Source organism: Capsicum annuum, chromosome 6 (genome assembly GCF_002878395.1).
Source record: "Capsicum annuum cultivar UCD-10X-F1 chromosome 6, UCD10Xv1.1, whole genome shotgun sequence".
Taxonomy (NCBI): domain Eukaryota; kingdom Viridiplantae; phylum Streptophyta; class Magnoliopsida; order Solanales; family Solanaceae; genus Capsicum; species Capsicum annuum.
Window position 1 is genome coordinate 154,363,652 of NC_061116.1, and position 11,161 is coordinate 154,374,812.

At 33.6% G+C, this 11,161-nt stretch overlaps 1 protein-coding gene across 1 annotated transcript; it reads right to left on the bottom strand.

Moving 5' to 3' along the window:
- Nucleotides 1–9,597: 9,597 nt before the first annotated feature.
- On the bottom strand, nucleotides 9,598–10,857 carry LOC107874965 (LOB domain-containing protein 15). Its single transcript, XM_016721650.2, has 3 exons — nucleotides 10,577–10,857; nucleotides 10,147–10,402; nucleotides 9,598–10,047 (listed from the first exon to the last, which is right to left on the bottom strand). The coding sequence occupies exons 1-3, from the start codon at nucleotides 10,588–10,590 to the stop codon at nucleotides 9,670–9,672; spliced, it is 648 nt and encodes a 215-aa protein (XP_016577136.2). The 5' UTR covers nucleotides 10,591–10,857; the 3' UTR covers nucleotides 9,598–9,669.
- Between the last annotated feature and the right edge of the window lie 304 nt (nucleotides 10,858–11,161).

Below are 11,161 nucleotides of genomic sequence, written 5' to 3' on the forward strand. Positions count from 1 at the left end.
CTAATGAGATGGGGTAAAACAAAAGATATGTGTAGATAGAAGTATTGAAAGTTAATTATTAGAGGTGGATTAAATGAAAAGTGTGATGTATTAAAGGCCTTAGGGAAGATAGTGACTATTATTGGCCAGAATAGTTTCAACCCATCCCTTATCTTACATTACAACCCATAAGGACTTATTTGATCTTAAGCATTAACTTTTTTTATATTAGTAAAGTACAACACTAAGGACAAGCCTATGGTTCATCTTGTGTAACTTGTCAATTCTTTGAGATAGTGAATGTAATTTGATTTTTATACCTATTTTATTATAAAATGCATCTCTGTGAGTGGGTATGGATAACTCTCTTATGATAATGGCACATTTTTAATGATAGTTGGGTGATTTGTATAATGTCTTTGAGTGAACAATATGTATGAGTTTGCCAACTTGGTGATTCAGTTATTGAGGCTAGGGTGTTTTGGAGTAGTATTCTATAACTTTCAATTATGTATGACATGCTTAGAGTAAAAACTTGCATTCTTGTAATCATTTTAATGCTAGCTTGAATTTCTTGCTTATTGTAGAAGTATGTAGTCTTTGCTTAATATGATGCTTAGAGTAAAGAGTTGTTCGAGGACGATCAAGGCTTTATGTGTGGGGTCCCGGAAGGCTCATATTAGCATTTCTTCAATTCAAACCCCAATTAAACCTATTTTCACATAGGTCTTCTCCTATGAGTCCTTTTAATCTTGGGGAATATGTTTTAGGACTAAAATTTTGATTTTACCCATTTTTATTGGAAAACTCATTCTGTGGGTCTATTTTGAACCCAATTTTAAAGATGAAAATATGGATATCATTGTCTTTGTTTTGATGCATAGATTCTATAATTGTGTGTTTTAGCTGATTCTGGATCCGTGCATGAAGTTAAAGCTAGATATTAAAGTCTTACTATACCAATATCAACATTCGAGGTAGATTATGTCTTAATTTCTTCACATTGAGTTGGATAGTGAATAATAATGTAAAAGTATGCTACAGGTATATGGTTGTATCATGAAAATTGTATTTAGGTGATTTTTTTGTCTGTGTGGAGGCTTATATGGATAATATATGGTAGTTTTGAGAAATAATTTATTATGTGTAACTGGGTAGGGTCTTATATGATGTTGTTGGCCTCGTATTGATATATGTATGATTTGTTGCACTATATTTTATGGGAAAATCCTAGATTTTGGGATTTATGAGGTATCAATGACTTTTCTTGCATGTTTTACTTGATGGTTTATGGATTATAATAGTATGTATAGTTGGTTGATGTGAGTGGATTTTTGCCTTACGTGGTTGGTATATTGGTTGGATATTAGATATTCTCATTTTGGTTACTTGTGATCATTGCATACTCATATTATATCCATTCATAAAACATTGGTACCATTATGGAAATAATGGAAATATCAGAAAATTGGTTTTTTGATTGACAATTTGACATCTTTAAAAAAATCCTCTGCTGATGAATGTGTCTAAGAGGAGTTATGGATTTTGGCATTAGACATTGGTTGTCTATGGATTCACAAACCTTTCATGGGTCCTACCCTTGAAGCACAATTCGATAGGTGTATACAGAGGTTAGGCGATGACCTTATGCATCATATCATCATCGTCATCGTCTACCTTGTATTTCATATGTATTGTGCTCATTTTGTCTTGTAGTATTATCTTTGATATTATATTTGTATTTTTGTACTTCATTCTTATATTGTTATTTGGTATACAATATATTTGTGTCTCTTTCTTATATTCGTGTATGGTATATATGTATATAGTAGAACAGATAGAGGAGATGGTAGGGGCTTCCATTTAGGACATTTTCTTATTCAAGTTTATGTGTCCATAGTTTCTTTTATATGCTTTGTTTTCTACTTTACTCATTCCACATATGAAATGTATGAGTACAAGTGGATCGTACTTACCCTTACTATACCCTTTTTGGGCAGATCCAAGTAGAGTCCGCCACACGAATAGCTAATTCGGGCAGTATTTAAAGTATATTCGAAGAAGTGGACGTCCTATGCTTTAGGAGTTGGCCTACTACCTCTTTTGATCTTTTTCATGTCTCATTTAGTAATCTGAGATAGATTTTGATCCTTTTTGGACTATTATTGTATCTTTGACATTCGAGATTATTTAGTAGTTCTTACATTATGATAGGAGATTTTGGAATTTGGTTTGGTATCTTTGATTGTATTTCTACTATTATCATGTTTGTTTGTGGTTCGGCTTCCCTATAGAAGCCTTGCCTTGGGTTTTTCTTATTTATTTCCCTTTTTCTATCAGTTTGGTTGATAGCGTATTTATCAAGGATTTCCACGATAATGTCATCGTGACCCTTGGTTTCTGGTCGTGACAACTAAGTATGAATAATCGACCGACTGAGCTAAATCATAATATAAGTACAATAAAATGCAAGATAAATCTGCTAAGTCAAGGTAAGATGGCAAACCTGTAATAATGCTTCAAATGATGGAATTAAATAACCGGAACAACCATAATATGAAATAATTCATAACTAATACTACAAAACTGGCCCCCATAAGCCATTAAGTGCGTAAAAGTAAATAACGCAATGCGGGCCCTCATAATCTAGAAAAGTGCAATCAAGAGAAGAAATAACCAAAAATCATAATCAGTGAGTGTATCTCAAAATCATAACTGTTAGTCCTTCCACACCATAAATATATCATAAATAACCTCTCAATGTCTGACTCAAACTGAATCTCCTATCATCATCATTTGCCGGACAAGAACGGAATCTCAATATCATAATTCCCCAGACTTGAATCGGAACTAACATCAACTTTCAAGTACTAATATTCAATATGTATCATGGATCTAGCCTTCTAAATCTTGATAATATGCATTTAGATATAGTAACACACCTAGAGGTGTACAATGAGCTAATAAGGGTCTTGGCATAAGATGGGTTGGGGGACCACTTCTAATAGCAAAAATACATTCTAAGGCTAATTCTACCCCGAACTAGTCTAAGGTATATAAAATTACAACTAGATGTTAAATGAGCTACGTTTAATCTCAAGATAGCAATGCTACCTAAGAATGGGTAATTATGTCATTTACTCCTAATTTATGGTTCTTGAATAGGGTAAATAATCCAAATTACACTAATTATGCCTCCCACACCTAATTTCAAACCATTTCTAGAACATTATCATAAATATACTACAATTAAGCCCAATATAAAAGAAAGGTACACCTAGCCTACCTGAACACTGAAGAAAGCCTAGTGAAATCTGCTAAATTATCGATTTCCCCTTTCGGGAAGCTTTTGCATTATGCAACACTATCTACTCAGTAAAATGAGACAAGCGATACCTATTTTGAATTTTTCTTCTTTAGACCCAAAATTATGTAAAAATGCTATATTGGGCCCACTTACAGAATCACACTTTTGAAATCGCCAATGCAGTCCTCAAGGCTCAAGGAAATTTACCCTCAAAATGGGTAAATTTCGAGCTCAAATGGTGCTAACATCAACCTACCAACAATCTAAGGAACTTGTGAAATATTTTAGAAATTAACCATATATTTAATGGGAACTTATAAAGAATTCAAAGAAGAATCGAGAAATCAAAGCTCACAAACACCCCAAAATCACTTATTAATTCATCTCCTAAGTTTCTAAACTCTATAGGGTTGTCACTCTTGAACCTATATGAAAATGGGAGAAAAATGAGGCAAAGTGGCATTTAAGGATACCCAACTGCCACTTAACAAGACACTCGACCACTTAAGTCGTACCAGCCTATGCCTGAGCTCTTTGCTTAAGTGGACTAACAACTACTTAAGTGGCCTTTGCTAAAGTGGAAGGGCCTCCCTTAAGCAGCATATGAGTAGGAAGCCTGGTCACTTAAGTGGCCTTTGTATAAGTGATTCAAGGGGCACTTGAGTGGATTTCCAAGTCTCCACCAACCTCTCGAGATTTATCCAGAATCCCTTAATTATAAACAAACTATGATAACCTATTAAATTTGATGTTTTGAACTTAATAGCATGGTCTAGATTTCCACCCGAGAAAATTTTGATATAAAGTAGGTCCCACACCCACGTGCCATTTTTATGAAATTTTGACTAATAACTCAAAATGAACCTGGAAGCCTTTGGATCTAAATGAAAGGTCCTGCAAGCTAAAATTTACTTCCCATAGTTGTTGGAACTGTAAGAATAGGCATACGAGGTAATTTGATTAATTTTTTTCCCAATAGCTAATTCATTCCAACAAAGATTTTAAATTTGGGAATTGGCTCTAAAATCCAAATGAACCGCCCGGTAACCATACTGTCAGCTTCAGTAAATCATAAATGCCTTGGCGCAACTATAGAAAATCTCTTAAAGGTTAAAATACATGGAAATATAGAATATGGCAAGGAGGTTCATTACATTATCTCTACTCTTAAACCTTGTGGAGATTTCGTTTCACTCTTTAGACATTTAATTTAATTTTTTGGCCCTTCTTATTTTCAAGTTCAATTGTACCATAAGGAAACAGGTCACTACTCTATATGTGCCTTTCCATCTTAACTTTATCTTACCCAAAAATAGCTTTAGCCAAGAATCAAATAGTATTACCAAATTGCCCACAATAAATTTTCTTCCCTCAATCTTGTTATCATGGTACAAATTTTAATTTTGTACAACACTGAGATCTCATAATCATAGATATAGAATCCACCCATCTCATTCATGTGTCCAAGTTTTTTCCTATGTAATGACCCTCCTATTCATTTTCTATATTTCCATTTATTTTCACTTTATAGAGATTTCCTATCGCTGTCCCAAGTCATTTATGACTTGTTGGAACTGACAGTTTGGTATCTGGGTAGTTCGTTTGATTTTTAGAGCTAATTTCTTATTTTGAAGCCTTTATTGGTTCAAATTGGATAACGGGTGAAAACATTATTCAAACGGGCTTATATGTCAATTCTAATAGTTTTAATAGCTCTAACATATTTGTTTCAGGCTAGGTCGATGCTTGATTTAGGTCCCAAGGCTTCTGTACCCATTTTGAGCTATTGGCCAAAAGTTAAGAAAAATGACACATGAGTGTGGGACCCACTTTTTGTGGAACTCGGATAGTAATTTCGACTACACCATTGAGTTTGAAATGTCAAATTTGATAGGGTAGAATAGTTCATTTGTGTATATGGGATTCTGGATGAATTCTAAGGGGTTGGCGGAGACTTGAAAATTTCTTGTCTCAGCTGGTGTTGGTGCGTCGCATACACGACTAGCTAGTAAATTAAGGGACCTGGCATTAGCCAGTAGTATCACTTAATTAAGGCTTTGATTGCGTACTAGAGAGCCTCTTAAGCGACTCCATCATCATTTACTCGACATATGCTGAGGTAGCAAGTATTTCTTAAGCGAAACATGGTTCCTTAAGTGATGTTAGCTTATGAGACCCGGTATTCACTTAAGTTACTTGGTGTTCTCTTAAGAGGCACTCGCATACCCGGGAAGGGTATAAACCCCCTCCCCTTACAATGGGCCTAATTTTTACCATTTTTCATCCACCACACTTGGCCTAATTTTTACCATTTTTCATCTATTCCCTTGAATATTAAGAGAAAAAAATGGTATAACATGGGAGAATCAATTGTGGCTGGTTTTAAATCTTTGACGAAGTTAATTACGCATTTCTTCTTCAAATTTATGGTAAACTTCCATCAATTTCTTGTTTAATTCTCCATATTTTTATAAAATCCTTAAGAGGTTGGTGTCTTGATTGTAGAACCATTGAGCTAAGAATTCATCCATTTTTTAGGATAATTATTTCGTGAGTAAGGAGGGGTGTTGTGTTTGCTTCGAAAGTGTGATTTCATAAACAAGCCCCCACATAAGATTTTTACATAATTTTGGATTCGAAGCACAATAAAGTAATATGGGTATCATTGTTCTCGTATTGATGAGTAGATTGTGATTTTGATAGGATGGCACCTTGCAGAAAATTCTTAAAAGGGGAAATAGATGGTTTAGAGGATTTTTTGGGCTTTTTTTTGGCATCCAAGTAGGCTACGTTTACCTTATTCACAGATTGAGCTAATTCATAGTATACTTATGATGTTATGCTAGATATGAAATATGATTTAGGCATTGAAAGCATGATTAGTGTGATTAGTCTTATATGGATTATTTAGGCTATGTTGGAAATGTAACTTAGGTGAAATTGACCTACTTGCTCACATTTTAGGGGCAAATGACTTAGTTGATCATGTTTTAGGGAGAATTGTTATATTAGGGTAAATTATGAATTATTTAACATCTAGAAATGAATTTAGATATCTTATCCTAGTCTGGGGTTGAATTTTTCTAAAAATGGTTTTTTGGGATTAGAAGTAGGGCCTTTCATCCCATCTTAGGCCAAGAATAGTTAACTTTTATATACTTATTTATGCGTGTTGAACCCTTATTAATTATTATTTTGGGAGGTTTTGGGGAGATTGAATGCTTAATGAGTATGATAGTTTGGTATTAGGAGTTTTGGCTAGTTTAGAGAAAAATTCGGTGGTTTATTGATATTGGTTACTTATATGGTTTATTAATATGACTTTTATGATGACTCGTCATATGACTTGATGATTTGTATCCTCCAATCGTGCTTTGCTTGTCCTTCAATCTTTCCAAGGCTTGAAATTCACTTGATCTATAATGGTTTCATGCTATAACTCATTGCGTAGCCCTACAGTCATAGCTTAATTTCCTTCACCACTACTGACACCAACTTTCATATATTTAGGACATTGACATCACATCTCAAAATGATTAATTTCTACGACTCGTAATGTTACCCAGCGAGTAGTAGGTTATACTCGTAGACAACTGGCCTTTCGATTTTCCTAGTCCAACTATTTCTTGGATTGACAGTGATTGAGGTTACAAGCTGTACTATGAACAAGGACTATTAGCCCAGTGTATTTTTCTATATTTGTCATATTGTTTTTCTTTTTCCTTATTTACTTTTGAACCTTGTTTATCTGCAAAACTAGGGCTATACATCGCCGAATTGGTTCAAATTTTTTAAATACCAAACCAAACTATTTGAGTAGGGTTTTTAAATCTATAAACCAATCTAAACAAATTAAATTTTGATTTTTCAACTTCGTATTGTTTTGCTTTTTTAGGATTTTTTGGGGGGGTTTCAATGAAGTCTTCATACAAATATATTATTAACTTGTGCTTGAAATATTTTTTTAGTCCTATCAAGATACAAATTTTAGGTGTTCCTACAAAAAAATATTAAATATTAAATTAAAAAATAAATTGAGGTTATGTATTTATAAAATACTAAAGAATAGATATCTAACATTATTGTTATTCGTAGTGTTTAATTGAATATTTTTGTAAGCATTAGTATTGATTGGGACTTATTTGAGTTACTCACATCTATGAACCATAAAACTTATTGGACCATTCAATATTCTAAGTTTAAACTTTAAAAATAATATGTTGAACGATAAAAATGGCAAAAAAGTTTAAGAAATATTTGTAAATTATATCACAGTAAATACTTTTATGCATTAAATATTTTTAATAATTTTATTAAATATAGTATCGGATTGGTTTGGTTCGGTTTGACCTCTTTTGTTAAAATGAAACCAAACCAATTATAGTCAGTTTTGTTTTTCCAACATCAAACCAAGCTAAACCAAACCATTAGTCGGAACTTTTTACAGTTGACTCAATTTGCGGTTTAGTTTGGTTTGTGGTTGAGCTTTGTTCACCGCTATTCAAAAGTACAACAAACACATCATATTCACATAAATAAGTCTTTGAATTAGCATATTTTTTCCATTTTAGGCATCGAAAGTGCGTGAAACCACGGCACATCAAGAACATACTTGACCAGATTTTTGGAAAAGCTTGAGTAGACATTAAGCTGGATCATATATTTTAGCTGTAAATTGGTGCTTAATAGAAAACTTCACGTGGGGAGGAAATTAACATGGCGTACTTGACCGTTCGTTTTGCTTCTTTTAAATATTTGGCAATGGAATGTATCAATGCAGTTTCCCTCTACAACTTACCTCATGAGAGTAGCTCAAGATGAGACTTTGGGATAAGTAAAGCTATAAATTAGGAATTAATTTAAAGGAACTTTCTATGAGGAAATGAATGGGAGATTGTGTAAAGACAAGTAAGATGCCAAAATCTGAAGCAACCGTGACCTTAGACCAAATTCTATCAATTCTCTGCATTGGTTTTAGACCCTCTTGAAAGAGACTTTGATGAGAGAGACATCAAATTTCGTCTTTGTATTACATTTGTAATATGGAGAGTTTTTATAGAAGCCCCCCCACCCCCCACCCCCACCACAAGTTTTTTCCTATTTTTCTCGTTTTTCTTTATTCTTTTGGGAAGAGAATAGAATAAAAGAGAGTGAAAGGAATTAAGTTTCCTATAAGTTTGTTTACATTATTATTAAAGGGTTCCTTTGCCTTCCTCTTAATGCATATTGAGCTCCACACGCCAAGGAAACACCTTTATTATACAAAAGACAAAATTAGCTGGCAGGACTACTGACCTGCTAAAAATTCAACTACATTTTCGTATTTATTTTGATTTTTCACATAGAGAAATAACTCCCTTATGATTGTTGTTACTGCTGTTAATCAGTTTTTATTTTTCTTTCAAATTTTCAACATACAATTTAGATTAGATGTGAGAGAACTATTAAAATGTTAAACAATGTTAATAGATTCATATGTGTTCCTGTATATATAGGAGGCAGTTTTACAATGTAATCATCTTTAACTTTGCAAACATTATTCTAAACCAAGAAGACAACAGAACATTATTCAATCATAAGACCAAGTATTTTTAGACACGTCTGGGCTGAAATTCTCTAGTATATATTTGTAGTAACTTTTTACACCACTATTCGAATCATATTTAAATGAAAAAATTCAAGGATATTGAGTTGTGAAAACTTCTCCATAGGTGCCCTCCATCAGAACCTAATTTTTGCTGCTTAAAGAATCTCTTGCTAATTGCTTTAGAATAAGTAGGAGATTCTTATTATAACATTCTGCGACTATCATGGGGTTAACTCCAAAATTACAAGAAAAAACAAGAACAAATTAAACGAAAAAAATGGTAATATGTATGTTATAGGAATAAGACCAAGTCTTACAGTCCAGTGATATTAGTAGCCTAGTAGGAGCATTCACACAATATGTAGGTTCAGTTATTAGTGGGGATTTCTCTTTTCCCTTTCGCCCTGTAATAGAAATGTTATGAAATGATGCTAGAGGAAGAAGAGCAGAAAAATATGGAAGGTTTATAAAAGAATTAAGAGAACCTACTAGACCATATGACTTATGTGTGAAAGTAATTTCCACTGTTGGTGCATCCTTGGAGAACTCGTTTCCTCGACTAAATTGCATGCTTTGGCAATAAGACAACAGTCTTAAGGATAGATACTAGTATAATCAATCATTTTGGTAAGAGATGGTATAAGATAGAAGATCAATTTAATCGTTAACTTTCTTTATAGTGAGAAAAAAGGAATAAAAATTGTAACAGAACATGGGTATCTTATTGTTCCCTTAAAAATTTATTGCTTATTGTACTCAATTTGATTCGTGATGTCGATATGAATAATAAAAAAAATTAGCCAAAATAGGATATATTATTCTCACTGGATATGGTGCTAAATTCTGTAGTAGTTGTAGATGGTTGGGTGTACATGATAGCATCAGCAGAAAATATGGTTGGAGGCAGTATTAATGATGGTGGTGGTGGCGGCAGTGCAACAACGGAGACTTCTCCAGAAGAAAGCAATGATGTAATATGAGAAGATGGAGTAAGAGAAGTGTTGTACTTCATTATCTCTGCCCTAATAACATTTAGCTCCGCTTGTAAAGCATGAACTTGCTGCTGTAGAGCAGAAATGGCTCCCATGCACCCATACACTGGATCTCTTAGCCTTACGTTTGCTTCATAAACTAAGCTGTTTGCTGTGTCTGCTCTTTGGCTCTTAGGTACCTCCTGTATTAATTAGTTTACTAATTTCTCATGTTTGACTCATGAAAAAAAAAATCAGAGCCCTGCATGATGTAAATAATGATGGATTAATAGCGCACTTACCATTAGCATCTTGGAAACATTACTAGCACCAAAAACCTTGTGAACGGAAGCAAACTTTTGGGGTTCATGTGGGGAAAAATAGGGAGAAAATGGGCATTCTTGAGCACAGCGACGTCTCAAAAGCTTACAGGCAGCACAAGGTGTTACAGTGTTTGAGGTTGTGCTTCCTGGAGGCACCAACATATATCTCCTTCCCACCTGAGAGTAGTCATCTGCTTCCCTCTTTATTTTCTTGCCTATCTCCTCATATCTCTCCCTGACACCAATATTATAAACAAATTAAACAGTGGAAGTATTTGGTTAAAAATTAGTGACGATTAACAAATTTGATAACAAAGGGAGAACTATTCTTCTAGAAGAAATTAATTAAATGGACTTGTGTTTGTGAGAGTGTTTAAAAACATATGGTTTGCAGTAGGTGGTTGAATACCTTTCTCTTGACATTCAGGCATACTATTTGTATACGAAGCTAAAGCTAAAGTAGATTTAAGCAGTGACAAAAAAAAAAAAAAAAAAGAATAAGAGAGGAGGGAAGTGTTTGGATTGGAGGAAGAAGGAAGAAATATGCGTGAGATTTGGATTTAGGGAGGGAGGGTACAAATGAGTGCTTTAAAGGCAAGAAATACAAGAAAAAGTTGGTCCAAGAGTACTACTTTTTAATATACAAACTGACCAATGACAACCCTCGTAATATAATAATGAAGTGGCCAAAAATCCTTTTTGTTCATAAGTAGTTGTGGCCCTTTCTAGCTTCTGTACGAGGATTCAGTTCATATATAGGATTGTTTAAATCATGATGATAAACTCCTTAGCTCCATGACAAATGAAGGAAATAAGAAAGAGACCACACTAATTAAGAGTAGGGCCTTTTATAGTAAATACGTTAATAATAATTATTTAAACATGACATCCTTTAGTTTGTTCTTCCGTAATATTTGAATATCTACATAGTAGTCTAAAAAATTAACAGATTGAATGCATCTAAAACATAGGGGGTAGATTACTAATAATACTC